The sequence below is a fragment of the Alosa alosa genome, chromosome 6, assembly GCF_017589495.1.
Source record: "Alosa alosa isolate M-15738 ecotype Scorff River chromosome 6, AALO_Geno_1.1, whole genome shotgun sequence".
Classification (NCBI taxonomy): Eukaryota; Metazoa; Chordata; class Actinopteri; order Clupeiformes; family Clupeidae; genus Alosa; species Alosa alosa.
In genome coordinates this window covers 18,171,630-18,197,093 of record NC_063194.1, presented here as the reverse complement: position 1 = coordinate 18,197,093, position 25,464 = coordinate 18,171,630, and the positions used below count along the sequence as shown (strand labels likewise).

At 44.6% G+C, this 25,464-nt stretch overlaps 1 protein-coding gene across 1 annotated transcript; it reads right to left on the bottom strand.

Annotated features, from left to right (window-relative positions):
- Nucleotides 1-1,157: 1,157 nt before the first annotated feature.
- Nucleotides 1,158-13,361, bottom strand: LOC125295989 (hepatic leukemia factor-like). The gene is given in 5 exon segments (XM_048245587.1): nt 1,158-4,631; nt 5,379-5,593; nt 11,696-11,801; nt 11,803-12,059; nt 12,969-13,361. Coding segments are annotated over 5 exon segments (921 nt in total). The 5' UTR covers nt 13,096-13,361; the 3' UTR covers nt 1,158-4,415.
- Between the last annotated feature and the right edge of the window lie 12,103 nt (nt 13,362-25,464).

Genomic DNA, 25,464 nt, shown 5'->3' with positions numbered 1-25,464 from the left:
AGAAAAAGAGCTTGAATCTTTCAGGTCACCATAGCTATTGAACAAATCATGGATCTAACATGCCATCACACCTGCGGGAGTCACCTGTGTTAAGGTTGCGTAGACGAGCAGTAGGCTAATGACGACATTGTACATTCCATCCTTCTCCTTTGTCTCTAACCAGCTGTGACAGTTGAAAGTCACCCAAAGGCCTTATTATGGTAGGGCTTGAAAAGCAGACAATCAGGCTAGGGATGAACCTGGAACAGGATGCGTCAAATGCAAAGAGTGAGCTCCCAATCTTAAAGGTATTTTTAAAGGTATTTTGAGGCCTCACCCATACATTTACACTAAAATAAGAAAGTAAAATGATACACAATCCAAAATCTAAAAAAGGCCGTAGAGGTATGGATGGAACCACATATATAACCCCCATGTGACCATTCATTCATTTGTTCATTTATTCATTCATTCATTCATTTATTTATTCATTCATTCACAGATGTTTTAAGCCCATAGGCTCTTTGTCGGACATCTCCAGCGTGAGGTTTATTCTGTAGTCCATACCACCATGCTCCTCCCTTAGATTCCACGCAATATGTCCTACCTGAGATTAAGCCAATCAAAGAGTGTAGGGCTGCCTGCAACTATATTCTATAAGAGGCTGAGCTTATTGAGCACTGAATGTCAATAATACTTTATAGACTCTGTTTATAGTCCTAAACAAGTAAGCTAGCTCTCTTAAAGCTCTACCCTATATGCTGGACTGCTTTACTGCTGCTTTTGATTGCGCATGGAAATTCCCCCAATTTGATAACCATTTCTATCCCCAAAGTTGCATACTCCTACTTACCTGCACACCTATGTTTTCCATGCAAGGCCTGATGCAAGTGATGAGGTGCCACAAGGCTGTGTGTGTGGGGGACACTATACATTCTGTTCCGTCACACCACAGACCCTTCTGGCTTCATGTGATTAAGCAGATATGTGGTGCAAATCCCAAACTTTATAGGTGGGATGTCATGCAAAGGCAGTAGGAACCTGATGCCAACACAAGGCAGCATTGTGAGACCTTCAGGCATGGCTGCTTGAACACCAATCCCTTTAAATATCTTGGTTATGTAATCTCACCAAGTGAAGTGCCAAAGAAGTTCGAGAAAGAAAACACCAAAGAGAAATAACTGGAAATAGTTTATTCAACACTATATATTACAGAGAGAATGGGAGAGGCTGAGGGCTGAAACTGCATAAATATGCTTATGCCTCCATTCCATGTCACATAAAAGATAGAATACACCTCTAATTTATATTTTACCCTCCTCTGTAAAAACAGTCTTCTTGGTGTTGCCATTAATACAATGGTCATCTACCCATGTCTGTGTGTGAATCCTAAAAAATGGATGTATGCTTGTATGGACCAGGGGAGCCCTTGTCTAAAGCTATCCAGGTGGTAGGTTAAATCTGAACAATGCAGAGTGTCTGAGGAACAGCTTGTGAGTTCAAGGCACTGGAATAGACTTATAATCACTATGTTTCATTTTTTGTATTTACCAAGGGTGAGGTAGTGGACTTCATCCATTAAGAGGTAAAAAAGGGGATCGGAGAGAAATCATATTGGCTTTATCCTCTTGACATATAGGAGCCTATAGTGTGCATATGGGATACTGCCCAACAACTTGCGTCTGTGGCAAAACACCAAAACCTTCTGGCCATGGAAACCTAGTCTGTTTGCTTTGAATGACTTTTGGCGGGCACATAGAGAACTAAACCTAAAGCTATACTAACCAATTTCAGCAGTCTCCTCACTCAAGGACAGCAGCCACACAGGTCAATGTATACAACCGCTGACCATTTTTCCAATGAGGAAAAATACTGAGATGTTAAACCTGTTGCCCGTCTGGCATTCCAACCCTTCATATCTCATAATATATAAATAAAGCTATATACCACCTGCAAAATATGCAACAGACCTCTCACTCTCATGAGTGAGGACAATAGGAATACTGTATAAGACATCTAGTGACATCTAGTGGAGTCATCAGGTACCTGACTCGTGGAAATATGCTGAGTTTCGAACGTCTTTGTCGACAGGTGCATTTCTGAAGGAGGATGCAAATAATGGTCATCCTCGTGGCTTTATACACTTTTTTTTTTTATTCTGTGCCAGTGGCGAAACTCGAGCTCTATGGATTACAATTCCAGAGACCACAGGAGGAGCTAAAGGCTACATCCATACAACCAAGGGTACAGGAGTGTCAACAATAATGCCCATATGAATAGGTGCTGGAGTGCCTTGATTCTCTGTACATCTACCATAGGAAAATGTCATATATCAAAACACTGAATCACATATTTTGAATAATGTATATATCATTTATATATATATATCATTTATATATATATATACTTTTTATTTATCTTTTTTATAATATTCTGGATTTGTTGTGCCTTTAAAATATGTAGCCAGTATTGTATAGGAAAAATACTGTACAAAAAGAACAACTTATAGAATAGTTTTATATAAACATTAAATCTCTGATAACCAATATACTTTTATCTGTGCTGTATGTTTTGGTCTGTAGTAAACAAATTAATTGGGTTAACCACAGTATTAGACAACACCATCCAACTTACGCTTTGAAAAAACATCTTTTACATTCAATACATTCATACAGCCATCTTCGAGGAAGGCAAACATATAGCTACAAAAATAAAGAGGAGAAATGAAGAGAACTATGTATAGCTGTGTACTGATTGACAGAACCACTCTCCTTACTCATGCTCTGAAAAAGAAAAACAAATAAAGAACCAAACAAAATGAGTCTGCTCAAAAACAGAAAAAAAGAAAAGTTCACAATTTGCTTCAGGTAGGAGCTCTGAAAATCATGCTGAGTTATTCATTAAACCAATGATAATAGTAATAATAATCATAATTACAATAACAACAACAATAGTAATAAGAATGAATATTAATTAACAGCTTAATTTTTTTTTCAAAAGTTCATTGTTTTGTAGGGTAGAGAGATAAGGAAAGCTGATCCAGAGGAAATACCAGGCAGAGGACAAGACTAAAGGGAGTAGAAAGGTCACACTAGATCAGATTGTGACACACGCATTAGTGCAGAGGTTAGCTGGACAGGTCGGGTTCAGGGTTCAGGGTTCAGTCACCAGGGAACGTGGGGGGTCTGGGACTGAGAGGGCCATGGGCGCTCAGCATTTTGGAGGGACAGCTCTTCCCCCCTCTACCGAGGCAAAGCTCATTCACAAGACAAGCAGAGAGAACACACACATGAATGCGCTAATGAGAATGTGGTGGAACACGGAACACGGGAAAGAGGAGAGGTGGTAGCACACAGAACGGTTCTTTAGACAACGCATACTGTGAGGCTGCAGACAACAGGCTAGAATTATTGCTCCATGATGCAGTGATGACATAAAAAATAAAAACACATGAAATGAACCATTACCTATTTTAAAAGTAAAGTCTGTACACTTATGTCACAGTTATGGGGGAAATAGGTAAGTGATAAAATTCAGAACAGAACACATGATAATAAGCGGTCTTGAAAGCTAGCTAGTGTAACGTGGCTGCAGTTACGCACAAAGACAATAGAGGACCGTGGGGGTCATAGGGTGGCGGAGACGCTGCAATACAACACTTATCTCAAAACAAGTTACAAAACATTGACCCTGCTTAGCTACAGCAGGGTCATGGTTAAAACGCCTCACAATCCTCTTTTCCAGAACAGATTCTCAGGACAATGAAACGAAGACAGCAAGACCTGAGTGGAAGGACAAAGAGAGTTGACAGGACGAGGAAGAGGAAAAGGAGGCGGAGGAGGAGGAGAGAATAAATCACTCCAGAAGCTGCTCTTGTGGACTGTAGAAATAAAAAAAGAGTGAGACTGAAGAGAATGACAGAGGGCTGTCCTGGACACGCGGTAAGAAACGAGACTCTGGGGGCGGGGAGGTAACCACACAGAGGTTCAGCTCAGCGACCAACAGGTGGCTACATCAAAGGACTAACAATAAAAAGAAAATGAGGAAAATATGAGGGGGATACATCCTGTTTGCAAGTAATATATCTATGTACATGTGTAGGGTGGGATAGAGAGGGGAACTTGGAAGGACAGTGACTGAGGAGGCAAGGAAGAAACAAATGTGTCAACATAAAGAGTACATCAGCTTCTAAAGAAGTGTCCGTTGGACTGTGAAACGTTCTACACACGAGGAGTGGGTGGCCCTCTCCTCCTCTCCACACGGGGCAGGCATAGTCCTTGAAAACCCCCTGGGGCTGGTGGTGTGGGTGTGCATGGGGTGCAGGGGGGGTTTTGGGGGGTGAACTGGGTGATGGAGGGGGCCCATGCGTGGTGGAGGGCTGGGCAGGCAGAGGGTGGCGGTGGTAGCAAACGGGGTGGGGTCGGGGGCTGGGCCGCTCACAGGGGGCCGTGTCGGGCCTCGTACTTGGCCAGAACGTTCTTGCAGCGGCCCAGCTCTTTCCGCAGGTCGGCCACCTCCAGGCGCAGTGCGGAGTTCTCCTTCTCCAGGAAACCCGCCCGGATGGCGATCTGGTTCTCCTTCAGCCGCCGGGCGTCACGTGAACGCTTTGCTGCCACGTTGTTCTTCCTGCGCCTCGCCCAGTACCTGTCATCCTGTTTTAGATACAGAGAGAGAGAAGGGTTTACATAACGGAAGAGGACACATGCTGAGAGAATTCATCCATGCATGCTAGCCCAGTGCTTTCAATGCTTTTCTTCACTGTAAACTCAAACAAACACTCAAGCTTAGCTTTGTAAAAGCCTGGGGTACAGTATAATGACTCTTATAATTGACTGAGGACTGACAATCTATACTAGGCTATCCACTCTGAGGTAATAACTTAAGTGGCCTGGCCAGTGTCCTAACCTGACCTAACGAATGGGTTCCAGCGTCACATGACTGACAATCCTATAAAAATCTCCCCAAACCAAGTCTAAGGGCAGTGAGCCAGAGTGTTAAGATGGGTGCAACAGTGTCTAATTTTGCCTCTCTGAATGGTAAACATATTCCAGTTGTCCCTGTAGAGGTCTGAGCTCATGAGAAGGATTTGTTGTGGAAATAAAAAACTATTTTGGGATGTGTTCTAAAAATGTAACTTGTTCACTTGAAGTGCACACTCTGAAAATGTTCTAGCCTCTGCCCTCACCGTCTACACAGCCCATTCTCTCCTTGTGTTGAGCCTGCGCCAGTGAGCTAATTCCACTTCTGCCTCTTAAAAGGCTTTATTCCCCAGCTTCCCTCAATCCTTCCTGCAGAGTTACATAACACTTGGGAGCACTGAATTCAAACCTAGAGCTCAAGAATGGAAAACAAGATGGCTGAGCTACGAGGGAGAGAGCTGAACAGTGGCGGCCTCTCACCTTCAGATCCTCGGGAATGAAGACCTTTCTTGCCTTCTTGATCATGGGCTGGGGTTTGAGCTCCTCGGCGGAGAACTTGCGCTTGCGGGGGTCAAACATCTCCTGGCCTGGCACGCTGGACAGAGCCAAGTCTGCTGGGTCGGGCTCGTAGCCCACAGGAACCTGGATGGACTCTGGGTCAATTGGACTGGGTGTGTTGCGGGCTGACGGCAGAGCTGGTGGAGAAAGGGAAAACAAGAAGGTTTTAGGTTAAGAAATCTCAAATACTGTAAAACCTTAAGAGTCTTGACTGCTACCCTGCTGCTCTCTACTTATTTCCCTTCCCCAGAATTCACTCCACTGAGCAAAACTCATTCATTAGCTGATTCATTAGCACACTCAGTATAGGGGTGAGATGTTTCAAATTATTGAGATAATTTCCTCAGTATGACATACTAATCAATGAAAGACTAGAATGACAAGTCTTACTGGGATTGGACAATAAATGAATGCTGTTAGTATACTGTACATTAAGTTATGTTTATTCAGTACAGTGACCAGACCAGAGCAGAACCTCTATAAAATGTCCAGAGAACCAGACTATCAACTTCTGTGGACATACTGCAGTTACCCACTCCAACCACCAGAGGGAGAGCAAGTATAAGTCAAGCCACAAACACCTGCCTCTTCCTTATAATCGCATGCACTCTATTCCCTCTCCACGCAAGCTAAGCTATGTGATTATCACCTGAGCCTATGCTTGAGTCAGCTGAGGGAAACAAATATGTTGAAAACTCTGCTGCTTTATTTTGGAGTTCTTAACAAGTCTTTTCCTGCCGACTTCACCGTCTTCCTCCCATCTCTCGATGGGAGACTGTTACTGTTTTCTTTTTTTCCCCTGTCGTTCTCCCTCCTGGTACCTCATCAGTGGCGGATTAAAGCAAATTAAAGAGCTTAACACAGAAAGGCATTTCATTTGGCAGTGGCCCGGGCTGGAGAGGAGAGGAGAGAGGAGACGTGGTGGATAAACTCCCCAAATACCCACAACCTAAATCGTAGTCATTAGCGCTGGAAGTCATAGCCAGAGCAGATCTACTCTATCTCCTGGAGTATGTTCACACACAATCAAATGTTAATTTTTTTTTTTTATACTTTTTTGATCCCGTGAGGGAAATTTGGTCTCTGCATTTAACCCAATCGGTGAATTAGTGAAACACAAACAGCACACAGTGAACACACAGTGAGGTGAAGCACACACTAATCCCGGCGCAGTGACACTCATTGCCTGCTTCAACGGCGGCGCTCGGGGAGCAGTGAGGGGTTAGGTGCCTTGCTCAAGGGCACTTCAGCCGCGGCCCACTGGTCAGGGCTCGAACCGGCAACCCAGAGTGCTAACCAGTGGGCCACGGCTGCCCTAATCACCCTGCATATATGGGGGTGTGCTAGAGAAATGTTGACTAATGGGGTTGGAAATACTTTTATTTAATTTCTGTTCTTGTCTGATCTCTGCATGTTTCTCTACAAGTTGTTGTTGCCATGCTTGGGCTGAAGTTAAGCCTTCATTTCTGTTAACTTCTTTTTCTACAAGTTCCTTAGGAAGTGTTGTGGCCATGATGGGTGTTCTGGCAGAACAAGAGTATGTGTGAATATGTCGTTTCACATCCATCTCCTTTTTCTTCTGGTTCTGGCACATTACAACTACTTGGGGATAAGTTTGGGCGCGCCCCTCATTGGGTCAGACAACCACCAGTTTACATGACTTTGAATACCAAATACCAACCGGTATTTCAACCACATCATCTACTGAGTGTTTAGGTCAGAAGCTGTCTAACCTGGGCAGATAACCCGCCAAGCTCAGCACACCAAACCTGCCACACCGGGGCGGTGACCAACAATCATGCAGACAAGAATGCATGAAATCTTCAGATTGTTTGGTCACCTGACATCAGAAGTATGGCATGGTGACTCATTGACATGCCCTGATGGGAGTGTGCTAAACTTGGTCTGAGGGACTTATGCAGCGTAAAAACCTCAACACATTTATTCACAGTTGCTTCAAAATTCCTGACCACCATAAAATGGTACAAATATGGTATAAAAAAAAGAGACTCGTTTCAATGCTAGTATACCACTTTGCCTCTGGAGGACTGGCAAACATCCCTGATGACTGAGATGAGATGACCATAGAGGCCCAATCGGATTTACACAAATTAAGGATCACTTACTCCTAGCTTGGCTCTTTTCTTTTCCTATTAGTGTGTTGAGACGTTCATCTGGACAGCAATTATGTGAAAACCATAATTGCTGTCCAACAAAGCCTTCCCACCCCCCACCCCAGTGGGGTCACTCTCCTCTCCACCGGTCATGCTCTCGCTTGGCCCCCTGTGCTGCTGGCCACGCGCTTGGGTCAGACAATAACAGGCAGATGGGGGCATTTTAATCCTCCGTGAGGTCAGCCTGGCGTGGACTTGGGGCTTTTCTGCTGGACTGGGAAGGGTGTCTTGTGATGCTGGGGAGGCTCTGACCCAAGCTCTGACCCAAGCTCTGACCCAAGCTTGAATCCAGGCCCCCCTGCTGTCCATCCCTTCCTCCTTAGCTCAGCTCTCCCGGATGCAAGTGTTTCCTCCTCCATCTCCCAAGTTGCTTGGTTAGTTAAACTATGTGGCACTTTGTAAACCCCTCTTGGGCCTGTTTTATAGCATTCTGTCCTTCACGACGCTGGCTTTGTTGCAAACCACCGTATAGATGTGCTTGCCGATTGGCCTTGTGTGATAGCACAGTAATGGGATTGAAGTACCAGGAAAGGATTTGCCATAGCTGGCATATCAGTGCTCTCTGTGGCACGCAAGGACCCACTTCCTCATTCCCTTCCACTTGCCTGATCCTTCCCTCTACAAAAGAAAATCTTAAAAAAATCAAACTCCTCTCTATCCCAGTCAGTCATCCAGGAACATATTCCTTGCTCATTCACACACAGCTCTGTGATTACTCTGTTGACTCTGCTCATTGTCTCTCAGCAGAAAGCAGAAATCTCTCTTGCTCACTCTCTCTCCCCCTCTCTCTCTCTGTTATTGAGTGCAAAAACTAGTGGAATGTTCTTACTTTGCGAGCAGAGCACAGTTCGCCTGGGGATAGCGCATAACTGCACTACTTGCCAAAACACAAGAGTAGCATGAAGAACATCACCTGCCTGTTGACAAACTAATAGCGTCTAACTGATGATAACAAAAGCGATGATGTGCTGTTTTTTTTACCTTTCGGGTCGCCAGCACGACCCCCTTATCTGTGTTTGAGAGGCCCACCTTTGGCCTTGTGGCCCCCCACCCTTCTCAAAGCCTCTCAGTATTGCTGTGTTCAGTCAGGAGGAGATATTTGTTCACCCGTCACCATTGAGACCAACATCCACAAGGTGGCCCAGCATGGCAGTTGTACCAAAACTGGTTGATAAACTTTATCTTGTGCTCCAAGTGTGTTTCACGCTCTGACCGAAGAGGAGACAAGACCAGCACCACTGACTGACTGACAGAACAACTGCATGAGATGGCTGGTGTCTGGAAGTGTCAAAAGGGGTGTGCATGTGCATGTGGTTTTGTGGGTGTGGGTGTGAGTAAATATGAGAGAGAGGAACCATGTGTGTGTGTGTGTGTGTGTGTGTGTGTGTGAGATTAAAAAAAAACATTGCCGCCGGCACGTGACAGCTGCATGGCCCAGGCAATGTGATATCTGCAGGGTACAGCATGTGCTCAGTCAAACAGAGTCTGGCAGTGAAGACTGAACAGGCAAAGCCAGAGATGGAAGGAGGAGCGGCAGTGTGTGACTGAGAGAGAGAGAACGAAAAAGGAATGGAGGGCTGCCAGAGGGAGAGAGAGAGAGAGAGAGAGAGAGAGAGTCAAGGAGGGTGGGGGTGAGAGAGGTAACATTCCAGAAGCGAGAGAGAGAGCGAGAGAGTGAGAACCAAAAGGGAGGGGGGACAAGAGAGGCAGCAAGAGAGTGCTAGAGTGAGGGAGAGAGAGGGAGCGTGGAAGAGAGGGAGAGGAAGAGAGCGCGGGAGGGAGGGAGAGGGTGGGGAGGCCGGCTCATGCCGTGACTAGCTCTGTTCTGGAGTAAAGCCCTGCGCCGCGCGAGGCTGTGCTGTTCCATTCTGCTCAGCACACGGCGCCTGCATGTGTCCATCACATGGCTGCGCACGCTGCAGGATGAGCCGGCCAGACGCACGTGAGAGGTAATGTGCTCAAGAGAAATGCTGAGAAGAGCACGGAGAGAGAGAGAGAGAGAGAGAAGAGATGAGGGAGAGGGAGGGGGAGAGAGAGAGCAAAAGAGTCTAGACCAAACACAAACACAACACCCTCACATGAGCGTGGGTACACACAGCACGCCCACTCACTGACACGCACCCACGGGAGAGCGAGGAACACAAGTAAATACCGCTGCACATGGAGCCCTCCCTCCAGACCTCATGACCAGCCGTTCTAACCTCAGTACAACACATGGCAGTGTAAACAAATGGGACCCCACACCATAGGATAGCCCATAATATAATATAATATAATGATATGCTTATTAGAGCATATTTATAATTGTCAGTGTTGTGGAGGGACAGCTCATCCATTTAGCAACAATGTACTTTAACTCTACTTTGCTTGTGTCACTTTTTAATTGGTTTTAAAACTAAGGAACAGCACACAGGCCATAGGCCTGGATGGACAATTCTAGAAAGACTCACTAGTCAATAACCACACTAACCAGTCCATTTAAACATGACCACTGCACTTTAAGAACACAGTGATTTGTGGTTTCAACATCAATCTGTTTCACACCAATATAGCTGCCAGTTATTACACCTCTACAACACCTCCTTGGTGTAACGAAAGGGGCATCTCATCAAATATGTCACACTAAATGTACTTGATAAGCATTTCCATTGCAACCTGCAAGCTCTGTGGAAGTTCTGGACCCTCATTTTGACATCCTCCTAACAGACAGACTGATTACAGAGAGTAATTATCCCAGTCGTGGCCTTCACTGTCTGCAGGATTCATAAAGATGAATGGTTTATAAAGTCAATGTGTGGGTTCGTCAGCTTGAGTAGCTGGATCAAACGGATTTGTTTTGGATGAGTTCTTCTACTATTGCAACATTCAGCAGACTCAGTCCAATTACAAATACTCATCAAGTGCTACAATCTGGTTAAACATGAAACTGTAAACCTCAAAGCCATTCAAGGAGAACTGTCTGGAGAGGCCAGCCTGCGGTCACAGGTTTTTAGACCAATTATCAGAACTGTTGAGAAGGGCTAAGATAGACATCAGGCTGTTGGTCTGACCCCCCACTGTCTACCAGCATAGCCTAATCCTCCTAATTCTAGAGCTGTTCTTGGACCCAGATAGTTAAGTCAATACACTTTGGGCTGGGAATTGCTATTGTGCTTGCCTTGCAAGTTATGTACATTCTTTTTGGATGCAGTTTGTGTGTCAACAAAAAGAAATTGGATGCCCTACTGACTCACAAATCAAGAGGGAATTGGAAGACCACCTAACGTCGCCTTATATTATATATATTTTAAATATGTGTACAAACTAGTACACTGAATAAATAATAGCCTTACAGTGTCTTTGGATGGTACATTTACTTTATGATAGTGATATTCTACTCCACATTTCTTATCTTGAGTCCATTCCTACGTGTGGCATTGTAAACTAGCAGAGGCTCTTGAGGTGATTGGATGTCCTATGACCGACTATAAGTACACAGCCCGGCCTTGAGAGTACAGTACACCATGTGTTACACTTTCTCTGGACTTAGCGCTTGACCCACGCCCCACTAGTCCAAAGTCTAACACCTAACTGCTGAGTGTTCTAAGCTGACTAGGTCTCTCTCTCTTTTTCTCTCTCTCTTTCTTTCTCCCTCCCTCTCTCTCTCTCTCTCTCTCTCTCTCTCTCTCTCTCTCTCTCTCTCTCTCTCTCTCTCTCTCTCTCTCTCTCTCTCTTTTTGATTTCTGGCCTTTGAGAGTTTTCATCTGCAGTCAGTGTCTCTGTGATGTCTACAGCCAACAACAGTAATGTCATTACAGAAACATTAATGGCATTAACGGCAGACCAACTGCAGGTAAACGGTGTCACAACAAGGTCATTGTACCAGAATGGGGGTGGATGCTTCAGCAGGGGGCAAGGCCACATGGCCTTGAACATTCAGTTGACAGTTAACAGCTTCTATGATAAACTTGTTGATCAAGAGTCCAGTCTATAGGTGACCAAAGATCAATCGAAGCCAATCAACACCATCAGTTGTGCATATCTAGTGTGTGTGTGTGTGTGTTTATATGTGTTTGCGTTGTCTACCTGATCTTGGCGGGCTCTGCAGGCAGTTCTGGGGCACCAAGCCTTTGTGGACAGCGGGGGCGGCCCGACTGCTGAGATCTACAACGTTGGGGGCGGGGGTTGGAAGGGGCTGGTGGCTGGGGCAGAGCCTGCTGCTGTGGTGGTTGAGGAGGCTGCTGCTGCTGGCTTTGGTCACCCTGGCTGTTGGCTGGGATGCCGTTCTCTGAGAGGAACTCCTCCAGATCCATATACTCCAGCTGGAAGTTATCCCCATCGTAGGGCAGGGTCTTGTCCCACAGTGTGGGCCCCAGGAAAGCTGACTGTGGAGCGCCCCCGTTGCTATCCTCCTCCAGCTTCTTCTCTTTCTCTTTCTCCTTCCCAAAGCCTGTGAAAGTGCAACAGCAATTCAGAATGTCATCAGTGATTAGGAAAAGGATGGTAGGACAAATATTATTATTAATTTCCTTAGGCAAAAATATATCTTTTTTTTTTTCATCTAAAAGGAAAGAGTTTGGGCAAATGTCAGTACTTTTTAATGTATGCTGCAGGTGTACAACAAATAGGAAAATAACTAATCCCTGTAAACATATTAATTTGAACAACATGTCAAGAGGATCATACACAAAAAAGCAAAAACCAATTAAACAGGAATGCGTTCACCACCAGGCGCCCTCTATTGGCAACAATAAGCACTCACCTTTCAAAATAATGTGAACTCCTGAATTTCACATTCCAGAGAACTATTGGCATATATTTTAGGATACTTTGTCTCTATAGCATGTTGCAGTGGGTATCTTAGCTATTTAATTATAAATACATGTAGTCTGATTGTAATTTGTGGTTTCTTCCACTGCCATCTCTTTTACACAGGCCTTTCTTTCTGTCACTTACAAAATCTAAACATCGGCCAACAATAAACATCTCAACTTATCGGATAAATTGATTGTTTACATCATTCAAACAAATAACCTATCCTGCAAGGCATAGCCTACAGTAAAGATAATTTCACTACTTATTTGCGCTAGACAACAATGTCAACAATGTCAAAAACAGAGGAATAGGCTAAATCTTTTCCAGAAACAGCTTTGAGCTTTTTTGATAAAGCTGATGGCATTAGACGTGCATGAAGACGTCGGTGGAAAAATCGAAGACTAGGGTTAAACTAATCTACCGTATGTGACAGCAACAACAAGATCCCATGGCTCAGTAGCCTATTTGGAAAATAATTATTTTAAGGCATGCACGCACGCACAGTCATCAAAACGATTTAGCCCACATTTAAGTTATTGTTTACCTTCATCGTGATGGAACGGCAGTTTCAGAGGATTTTCCAGCAGGGATTTGAGTACGCCATGGGTCGGAGGTAGGAAAGTTGAGTTAATAGGAATAGGTCTGGACATCTTTTCCATATCCCTGGACATGAGGAGAAACTATTTCTCCAAAACAGTGACAAAATAAAATGTATAGGTATTTATCTGCAATCCAACTAATCTCCGTAAATAGAGGTCTGGTGAAGCACGGAAAATAAAAACATAATATCCGTGACAGAGACCAAACTGGTGGAGTCCGCGTAGACCGCGACCAGAAGCTCGATGCGGCTAGAGAAACTGGTTCTAGCGCTCAGCCAAAATGGTTCGCCTTTCCATGTGCGGACACTGTCGTCGTTGACGTCAATTCACTAGCAATGCTAATGAACCCTCTGTGCGAATGAGATTGGAGGAGGGCGGGCCGTGTAAACTGTTGTTAATGAGCTTTGTAAAATATATGTTGTTTCACGTCAAATCTTTCTGTTATTATTTTCACCGCAAGAGGGTTCTAAGATAGCTCTATTTCAAAAGATAAATATAAAATGAAGGCTGCATTTTTTTACTATCCATTTTCTGTAATGAAAAAAATTATGATTGATGATGATTTTGCATTTAAGTTGTATGGTAATAATGCGTTAATTAGGCTAATGCATCGTCTCTATGCCATAACTTCAATATGGTCTGCTCTCTGAATTTTAGGCTTCTGCTAGGCTATGGGTTAAAGTGCCATCAGAAAATGAAAATAATCTTAAATCAGGCTAATGTTTTTATTGCCCGCCCGACTGTTGTGGTTGTGGACCGTAAACATAAAAAATAAGCCCTTCTACTCCCTATCAACAAGAGTGTAGGATGGTGTCTTAAATCATCGCGAACCAACGAACGCTTTGAAACTCTATTCGCTTCCATTCCAAGCCAACATTCCTTCCAATCAGACTGGACTACGCTGAGTCTTTGGTGGATACAGCAACTGTCAAGGCTAATGCCATGAAATGCTCACATTAACGCGGTTGAGCTGACCTACTTTCAACCAATAGCAACTAACCTACCAAGCAATAATTCCAGTGTCAGGGATTGTAGCACATTGAACGCCATGTGTGCCAGATCCCCCTTTCACTGTGTCATGGCTAAATTAATCATATCTTTAAAGTATTCCACCAGTGGTCATTGCATGAAACTATTCTATTGTAGCCTAGTCTATGCTATAGCCTTTCAAACACACACACACACACACACACACACACACTCTCTCTCTCTCTCTCTCTCTCTCTCTCTCTCTCTCACACACACACACACACACACACACAAATGTACTGCACGCAAACAGAGGGAGAGGAAATAAGAGGCAGGCAGGGAGTATGCATGTGTCATGCTTAGTAACTGTGGTTGCCAAAGCAATGCATTGTGGTGAGTGTGAGGTATTTAGGTTTCATTCAGTCTCACAGCTCTGCATCCATTGAGTAGGCCTACAAAGGGCAGCTCCTACAAGATTGGACTGTCCAGTTATAGTCAATGGAAGTCTGAGTTTTTTGGCCATTATGTTACATCAGTTTTGTCACACATTTTATGTAAGCAAGTGAAATAAGCTACAATGCTTGAATATTTATTGGTCTGCACCTCTTGGAGGTTTGTGAGGAGCAGATTGGCATGAAGATTCCAGGCACATTCTCATCCGGAAGGCCTCACAGTTCTTATCTTTTCATTATGTTTATGCCCAGAAAGCTTTTTTGGTTATGAGCATTTACAGATCGACTTTGTGACATGATATTTGGGGGCAGCCGTGGCCTACTGGTTAGCGCTTCGGACTTCTAACCGGAGGGTTGCCGGTTCGAACCCTGTCCAGTAGGCACGGCTGATGTGCCTTTGAGCAAGGCACCTAACCCCTCACTGCTCCCCGAGCGCCGCTGTTGTAGCAGGCAGCTCACTGCGCCGGGATTAGTGTGTGCTTCACCTCACTGTGTGCTGAGTGTGTTTCACTAATTCACAGATTGGGATAAATGCAGAGACCAAATTTCCCTCACGGGATCAAAACAGTATATATACTTATTGTATATAATAAGAGGGTGCCAACATCAATGACTACGAAAAAAAGAAAGGAAAAACAACCCGAGGGCCCTCCGAGAGGCGGGGTGGAAGATGGGCCCACCAGGACGGATCACACGGTAACAAACGAAACGGATAACGGCAACAAGAAGTTCCTCCGGATATGCAGTTGCGGGTGGCAGAAAGTGACTTCACTTAGAGGCTTGCGTATCCATCAAGGACGGACAAAGTGCAGCAGCCAGCCTAGACAACACAATCGCACTGCTTCGGCAGGTCAGACGAAAGGGACCCAACGCCAGGTAGAAAACCATAGTGCGGAAGGACCCAGCAGTGCAGGAAGGGCGGCAGCAGAGGAGAGTGGGCAAGAGATGGAAGCAGCAAGTCTGGACAGAGGAAACACGGTCTCCACCGCAGCCACACAAACAACAGCGCGGCAGAATCAAGTGGCCGAAGCCGAAAGAACGGAAGGTGTGGACCAATCTGGACAGAGACCTGAGTGGCATCCTGGAAAATGCCCTGCGAGGCAGAGTGGAGGACAAGCTAAGGGTATTCAGCAACATCTGCTTCCAGAAATGCCAAGGAGGTTTGGAGAAGGCATAGTGAAGAGAACCTTAGTCCCAGCCCAGAAAGGATGGAGAGAGAAACACATTGAGGAGCTCCAATGCAACAGGCACCAGCTACGGAAAAGGTGGAGGAAAGCAACACCAGAGGAAAGGACAGGTCTCAAGCTCCTGTGGGATGACCTGCAACAGAGGCTCGCAAAGCTTCGCCGTGCACACCGTATCAGGAGGCGTAGGAAGAGAAAGGAGAAGGAGAGGAAAGCCTTTTTCAAAGACCCCTTCAGGTATGCCAGACAGCTGCTTGATGAGAAGCGAAGTGGCAAGCTGGATATTTCCAAAGATGATCTGGAAAGGTATGCAAGGAACCACTACGCCGATGCAGCCAGAGAGACACCACTGGGCTCCCCAGGCTACATACTAAGAACTTGGCAATATGGTTTGGGAGCAAGGACAAATGCCCTCTATGTGGAACAGCCAACGCAGGACTCCAGCACATCCTGTCCGCTTGCAGAGTGGCACTCTCACAGGGGCGCCTCAGATGGCGCCACAATCAAGTCCTGAGAAAGCTTGCAGAACACCTGGAGACAAACAGTGCAACTGCCAACTGCCAACAGCTCAAACAGCCAACTCTTGCGCGTGTCCTTTGTCCGACCAGGAGAGAACCAGCAGAAGCGTAGGAGACTAGGAGACCAGGAGAGAACCAGCCTCAAGGGGGCCAGTCAAGATCACTGCTGACTCCTGGAAAGGCGTGGGAGATGCGCGTGGACCTGGACAAGCAGCTCGTCTTTCCCAGTGAGATTGTGGACACAACCCTGAGGCCAGACATTGTCATGTGGTCCACAGCCGCCAAGCAAGTCCTCATAATTGAGCTGACCCGTTCCGTGGGGAAGAGGGCATACCAGCTGCCCATGAGCTGAAAGCGGGACAAATACGGAGCTGGCAATGGAGTGCAAGGAGGCAGGCTGGGCAGCATCCATCCACCCAGTGGAGGTTGGGTGCAGGGGCTTTGTAGGCTGGTCAGTGATGCAGCTCCTCCGTGCCACAGGAACATCAGGGGCAAGGCTGCAGCGAGCAGTCAAAGAGCTGGCAGAAGAGGCTGAGAAAGCTAGCTTTTGGTTGTGGGTAAGGAGGAAGGATGGTAGATGGGGTCAGACACCCCAGTAGGGTGAGATGCAGGGAGTGGTAGGGAGACGTCCCTGACAAGCCACTTGCCCCCCCACCTGGAGATGTACTGGCTAGGGGGCGAAACATCGGTGATAGGTGGCACCAGCTGACGACCTTGCATCTGACCCGAAGGGCACCGGAGGAGGTGCGACAGGCATAAGGCCAAGCAGGAAATAGCACCATGAACCTGTATACTGAACTGATACTTATACTTATACTTATTGGTTGGTGCTCTGCTTTTTTACTGATTGGTTTAGAGACGGAGTCTCACACGTGGCCCATGTGTGTATCTAGAGTTCATCTCAAGCCTCAAAAGCCATTCCATTCGCTGTCAATTTCCTCACAAATGGAGTTGCTAGAGAAGAAAAAAACAATGCTTTCATTTCCTGCCACTTTCTGTGATAAGTATTCTATGCAGTTTGGATGGCAGATGGAGTAAGAACTTCACTTCATAACTGGAAGTGTAGTTCAATCAGACTGTTCTGAGTTGTGTTCAAAAAGTAAAAGTGAAAAGTACAGTAGCTATACAAAATGTTTTTTGCTATTAGAACCACTAATAAAAGATTGACAGCATGTGCTACTGACTTGACAAATGACAAGGGTCATATGTCTACCACCCTCCATCCCACCCACCTCCATTCAAAAAGGGAGGGATCTCCACTGGCAATGGTGTTGCCCTTCAGTCATTGAGAGTGCATGAGTACACCATGTGACTAGCTGCCTCCAAGAACTTTCTATTTATGTGCATAATAAAAGACAAGAAAACTACTGTCTTTACTAGCCACATAAAGGCCATGCATATTAGAAATTAAAATATTAGTTCAAGTTATCATGTAAGGTATTAAACTGCGTTCTACCTATTCAAACACTGCAGATATCCAAAAAATATGCTTAATAATTACACATAGAATACATTTTTTTACTATTGCATTACATAGCTCGTCTACTCTCTCCTCTCTGTAGATTTAATAGCCTTTCTATTCTTTTGGGTTTATTTTGCAAATACTTGTGAATGCAGAATGCTACCTTTTGGCAGTATTATAACCTAAAGAATCCTACATACACTTATAGGAGAAAAAATAATGTGAGAGCCTATGGCACTGGATAACAATCAAGCAGAAGTCATAGACTGCTTTAGTAGTGTCCCCTTGGCCCCATCATCAGGGTGTTAACTTCCTGTGAAACCACAACTGGAACAGCTTGAGAACAAAACACTTGTGGAACATTCCTCAAGCCATTCATAGTCTTAAATGTGAGACATTGAAAAGCACACAGAAGAATGCTGTCTTGGCTGCATGGGGTCAAATGGAAAGATTCCTGAGCTGGAATTTTAAAATAGATGCAGCGTCCTGATGAGTAACTTTGAGAAGGGGTCTACCATAGCTTGTGCCTGAGATGGCATGCAAAAATACTTAATGATGAACTCACGTGGCAGCCCATGCAGTTAGTTAGAACAGGGTTGAGGGTTTCATTCCTATTCACACCTGTTGAGACACTGACCTATTTTGTTGTGAAATATCACCATATTTCAGTTTTGCTTCTAGTGTTAATTTTGTCACCTATTTTTAATTTAGTCTTAGTCTTAGTCTTGTGACGAAATGTCCTTTTTAGTCTTTGTCATATTTAGTCATTCAAATATCATTTTTTGTTAGTCAAGTTTTTAGTCATTAAAAGTCTAAATCATTTTAGTCTAGTTTTAGTCATAAGAAAACTAAAGGTATCTTAGTCTTAGTCAGTTTTAGTCAACACATTTTAGTCTTTTTTTTATAACAAATTATTTCTGATTACCATTTGAGTCAAATAGTGTTTCACACATCTCAATTTTCCAACAATATTGTGTGTCCACAGGGCTACTTTCGTCTGTTATAATTACTCATTCTGATTTTTGTCAGTCAGTATGTTTACATGCACAGGTAAGTCGAGCTACAGTTATAGCTTTCGGCTGGGATTTGACCATAGACAGTAAAAGATTTGACTGGACCACTGTCATATTAAGTAGACTAGTGTTTCTCAAAGTGTGGTCCGGGGAATCACTGGTGGTCCATAAGCTATCTCAAGTGGTCCGTGAGCAGGCGTGGTAAAATATAATATAGATGAGTTGTTTGCAATATTGAACCAACATGTAAAAACAGTTCTGCAACACTGTCTATGTAAGATATGCCAGTTTAAATCATACAGTATGAATCCACACAATAAGCAAAGTGCAAAGACAATAAGCAAGGTGGTTCAGTGAGTAGGCCTATAGTGTAGACTTAATTATAGGCTACTGTTGAAATAGGTCTAATCTTTTTTTTTTTTTTTTAGCTAGGGTTAGTTAAGTGGTCCTGAAACTGAAAAAGTTTGAAAACACTGTAAAGAACCAAAGTATTAATGTTTTACTCCGCTTCGCTAGATGGCGATATGTAAACACAACACATTCCTCAAACAGACTCTCCATCTTAGCCATAGCTAACTTGCTAGCGAACTTTCCATATTAGCTTACTTGCTAGCAAACTTTGCATCATCAGTCTAACTAGTTAAATAGTTGACATTACATGATGAACATTTTCAATTATGGACATTCTGGTGGATGTTAATTTGTATGAGAGGAAGCTTCAACTTCTGGGTATGTAGCATTGTGGCATAAAAGCTTAGGTAGTTAGTTGGTAACTCTGGCAGAAATCTCCAGTGTTCTTGTTCCATGTAGTTTTAGTGTGTTGCAGCCACAGGGTTGCAGCAACAGCACGTGACTAGCCTACAGGAAAGCTGTTGCTATGAACTCATTAGAATATTTTGAAAGCGTAACAGCTAGATATTCTGTCTTCTCATTTTGTAGGCGAAAAATGAAGAGAGATTTTATCTTAGTTCTTATTTCATGCAAAACATTTTAGTCTACGTCTTTTTTAGATCAACAATAATTCATCTTAGATCTTTTTTTAGGATAGTCTTAAAGTCAGTGTTTTCAGGACATTACTGCCCGTCTAGTCATCGTCGTCTTAGTCATGAAAAAAAAAAAGGTGGTTGGCGAACATATTTCCTCTCGTCTCCTCTGGCCCAGAAATTAACACTATTTGCTTCCAAGGAAAAAGTAGCGTAGAAAAAATACTAGAGTTTTTGCCAAGTTATGCCATCTGCCAATTTGAAATGAATGGCATTACATTTCTGTATACATGGCCAGGCAGGTGTCGTCTTCCAGGCAGTGCTGCATAGAAGGCAGTAGGGTTAGGCAAGGGTTAGGGTTAAGGTTGGGTGCCTTGAAGTCACTGGTGGGGGCTTAAAACACCATCGAGCGGTCAGGCACTATTCTCTCTTGCATTGTGCACCGTAAGCAGTTAATTATTTAGAAGAACAAAACAAACAATATAAAATGATATAAAATTCAAATAATACACAACTAATTGCCTGCCCTTTTTGTATTTTTGCCTATAGTGCTTGTGTGTGAAGAATGAAACAATGAGTCCCATTACACCTCAGGCTGCCCTTGCAACAACGACGGTGACCATTTCTCTTCTCTTCTGGCCTGTCTTTCATAATCATAATTACCCTGGATAGGTGGACATCTTCCCTCTCTGTACTTAATAGGACTCTTTCATGTCCGGGATGATATAAGACAAGCATGGTGAATCAGGACACCTCTGTGTAAGTGGTAGCCATCTGAACAACATGTGAGTTTGCTTTAAGGTCACAGGTATTAAACAACTATTTACAGCCATATTGAAACTGGTCTATTTAACAATGCAATGTTACATTCATATTCATATAATCTTGTTATGAAGATGATCCTTTCTTCATAATCCTACTAATAATTCATACTTAATACACACAAAAATACTACAGTTACAATTCATACACATTGCCTTCCTCAACAGTCAAAAGACTCAGCTGGCTTTCTGTTTGATTTGGGGTTATCCTTTGTTTTATCATCCAGCAAAATCAGTATTTTATGGGGTAAGCTGGCCTCACCCCCTACCATATTCCATCCGCCATCCCCACCCACCCCATCTCTCTCACGCACACATCCTCCCCTCTCACCCCTCCCTCACCTTCACTCCCGCCCTGACTGCAGGGCATGTTTTGTTTGCTGTGGCATGGGGGTATCTCTTGTGATGTGCTGAGGTGTGTTGTGTGTGACTCGTGTGTGTGTGTGTGTGTGTCTCTGGTGAGAATGGGTCACATTGGCGTTTTGTTTGCCCATGTGGCATGGGGGTATCTCTTGGGGGATGGGGGATGCTGACAGAGATGTGTGTGTGTGTGTGTGTGTGTCTGTGTGTGGACATCTGTGTGTATCCATGACACAGATTGGCAGGCCTGACCACCACTTCATGAAAAGCCCACTGTCCTTCCTCTCCTTCCATGACATAGTCAGCTGACAAAAGGCCAAGGTGCCCACAGTGACTGGGTAGGAAAACATTGGCAGCCTCAAAAACCTACCAGGAAAACTCTGCCAAGGCCTACTGCGTTTTGAAGCTTGTATTTGGCGCTCGATGGTGTTTTAAGCCCTGCGCTGCGACCGTTGACTTTAAGGCACCTAACCCTAACCTTAACCGTAACCCTAACCTAACCCCAGTGCCTTCCATGCATACTGGGCGACATATGTGTGTATGTGTATGTGTGTGTGTGTAGGCTTTCCACCAAGTACTCCCCTGTTGCTTTGCACTATAACAAATAGCTACTGCACACTCTGCAGACCTCAGAGCGTGTGGCCAACTAGTTGGTTAGAAAAGGAAACAATGCTGCAAACTGTGTACATCTACTGTATGAAATAAATAAGTGAAATAATATTGTGAAAACTGTGAATACAGTAAATGTTCCTATTTGCCTAAAGAGGGACATTCTGTCCTGCTCCAATCTCCTTCCCATCTCATGTAGCAATCTGCCAGCTGGATTTAGATAAGGCCTCTGGGGCTGGGCTGAGAATGGCTCTGTGGAAAACACAGGTGCCTGTCTGGAGCAAGTGCTGAAAGGCCCTGGAGACGCATGGACTTGGTCACATATGAGGCTGTTTGTTGTTTACGTGTTGTGTATGTGTTTGTGTTTGTTGTTTATGTCTTGTGTGTGGTATTTGTAGGTGCCCTATTACACTGATGTGTTCACCATGTTCACGACTGCAGTTTGTGCCATGTAAGGGTAAAATTACTGGCCAATTCGGCGTGTGGGATGTATGTGTATGTGTGTTTCAATGTGGAATCAAGATCAGAGCCCACCCTGTGGACGCTATTAGGGGTCACAACACTGGTGTAAATGATGTCCATGTAGGGTATACTAAAAGCAATAGAGAGTGTGGAAATACATCAGTGTGTTCGGTGGAATACATGGGGGATACCTCCTGCATACTGTAAGTCATGGGTAAGGTGATTTCATAGCCTTTGTCATCAGGGCAGACAGATAGTATTTCATTTGAATACTCTTTTGTAACTGTAATTTTGCACAGCTTCAATTAGATAGAAAGCAAATATTGCATACTATACATTAGCATACTACTCATACACTGTTCAATGTTAAAGTAACTGCCACGTAAGCAGCTGTGTGAATGTCGCAGCTTTATACTTCAGGTTCCACTTTCAGTGGCCTGGGCACAGTACACATACGGGGCAATAAGCCCTATCATTGATTAGTGGAAAATACTTACTAATGAAATGAGGGGGAAGTGGGATGCTGCACCCACAGAGCTGGTGTAGTTCTGATTGGGTCGGATGACTGGAGGAATGGCCTTGGACATTGTAAAGAGGGGGATGAATGGGTGAAGAGGTGGACAAGATGAAGGGGAGAAGTGGAGAGAAAAAGGGAAGAGAAAAGAGACATGCTGCCCGGCTTGTCTGCCTCAGTCACGGAAGCCTGCTGGAGCGCAGCCAAGAGCTGTGCCCGGTCACCAGAGCGAAAGCACACAGACGAACACACACACATTCACCAACCCACACAGATACACCATACACCTCGTTCAAAATTTACTCAACTTATGTTTATTGCAGGTGCACTGCTGTTCCATCAAACCCCCTACTACCCAAAATACAAAACAAACACAGAGACATGCACGCACCCACACACACAGTAACAAAATTGAGCAATTGAGAGATGCTTAAAGTACGCCTTTGTACAGTAGCAGTTTTTTTTCAGTAACTCCTCATATTGATGTAAATTCACCTTTGCCACAGTGAAACTCACCCACCACCCACCAACTAAGGCAAGTCTATGGTTGGTCTGACCTGTCGTTGTGGTTGTGGTAGTGGTAGTGCAGGTGGAAAGTGGGAAGTGGAAAGTTTGTATGTGAGTGTGTGTGTGTGTGTGTGTGTGTGTGTGTGTGTGTGTGTGTGTGTGTGTGTGTGACCATGATCCCAGGCTCATGTAATCCCTTGCTGTCCTGGAAACCTCAACTAGCCTCCCTTGAATCAATCGCAGCTCACTGAAGGCGCTCCTCTACGGGAGGACCTGAATAGGACCTTCTCACAAACACCTTACCTTAGCTGTGTGATGGTCAGTGGTGCAGGTAGAACAGCCTAGGTGATGTGACATTATGTCATCTTCTGTGTGTCAGCTTTGAGATATTCACATACTGTATATCACAAGATGTGAAGGACAGGGAGAGTTAGAGATGAAGTTCAACAGACTGAAATCTTACTTTTTGCTTCTTCTTACATTGTTGGCAATGTTAGTATATCAGACAGATCCAGTGTAATGAAAGAGCTCTCTCTTGCACTTTCACATAAAATGCCTGCTCTCTCTCTCTCTCACACACACACACACACACACACACACACACACACACACACACACACACACACACACACACACACACACACACACACACACACACACACACACACACACCAAACAAAACAAAAAACCCACACTCCTTAGGCTGTTTCCAAGCAACATCCTCAGGACCAGTTGAATGGAGATCAAAAGAGAATGTTTAGATGTAGCTAATACTGCACAAGCCAAAGAAAACAACCTCTCACTCTTTTCCCTATCTCTATGGCTACGACTTCATTATTATAGTCTCTCCTTCACTTACCCAGACTACCTATTGGGCTCTTTCTGCCTAAATATGGAGTGAACTGCTCAAGCCATCTGAGGTCAGGTCGTGCAGGTCAGGGTTGTGCACAATTCGAATTGCAATTCTGCTTCCTGTTTGCTACCTCAATTGAAATGCAAGTGAAATTCAAGAATTGAATTGGAATTTAAGAGCCAGTTTCAATTCAATTCTGGAATTTTGCACAAGCCTGGCGCAGGTCCTCTCTCCCTCTGGCTCTTTTTAGAGAATAACACCACGGCAGCTGTAGCTTGGCAGTCCAGTCTGCACCCATGCTCTGCACAGCACACTGTGTTTGGCAGAGGCAGAATGTGTGCCATTTATCAGCGGTGCTGAGAGCCAGAGAGCAAGAGAAAATTATGGGATGTTACCCTGAATTAGAGTTATTGTACATTTAGAATGCAAGGAGTCATAGTAGTCTTCATTCCACAGGCATTCCACAAGAGGAATGACCACATGAGTAGAGGTTGTGACACATTTGCACAAATCTTTGCAAATCAAGTGTGTTCCACACAAGCACAAGCAACTGTTTGCACAAGATGAATCATTAGAACAGTGACAGCGCTTTTTCAACCAGTGACAAAACATTTCATAATGACTGGATCAGACTGAACAACAGTGAAACAAGTCAATGCTAAATAATTGGTGGTGCAACCACCATATCAGTCTTGGCTCCTTTGGCAAAGCATATGCTGCATGGTGCACTGACCACCCGAGCTGAATGAAGGCCAACCATGTCCATGAATGGTGCCTCAATGGAGTTCTGGGACAGGATGACCTCAGTGGGGAGGGACTTAGACACACACACGGACATATGTTGGCCATGTCTCCGAGGGGGCTATGGCAACAAAGCAGCAAGGGCGGTAAGCCGCTAGCAGATGGCGGCTTCAGGTTAAGCTTAGTGCTGTCGCCGTGGCTGTGATTCTGACTGTGGTGACGTCATGTCAGCCCAGGGCCAGGGGCTTCACCCCTCTGTGGAGCCCAGCCGGCACAGGTGACCTTACCCATATGAATGTCATGCACCGTCATCACTGTGTCTCAGGGTTGAACACTGAGGCCCATACAGGAGGGGTTATTCATATACACTCACACACACACACAGGCACGTAGACAAAGATAAACAGCGTATTTGTTTTTTATTATGTTTGTTTTGCAGTGTTGCTGTGAACACAGGCTTTGGTTGTAAATCCTAATTTTGGTTGTGATGTGAGATAGAGATAACCATCAGGGAAGTCATTCTAGTCATGCATATTTAAATAGGAAGTGTTTTTTTTTGAGTGATGATTAAAAACCATATCCTGGCAAAGTGGTGAGTGACGACAGCAGGGGTCTGATAATGTCCCCTCTGTTGCACTGTCACCACTGTGCGTGCCTATGCAAGAGCGCTTCTCGCCCAGAAGCCCTTATGACTGCCCACACCATGAATCTATAAATGTGTCCCCTGATGATTTTTCTTTTTCATTTCCACACATCATCTACACACACACACACACACACACACACACACACACACACACACAGACACACACACACACACACACACACACACAGGATACTTTTGTGTCAGAGCGAGATAGGGTTATGTGCTAGAGCAACCAACAGAGCCCACGCCTGCCCCCACAATAGGATGGAAAAAAAGGCTTCACATCCACATATGCATCACACCTTTCTCTCTTACACACACACAGTCACACACACACAACCTCTTTT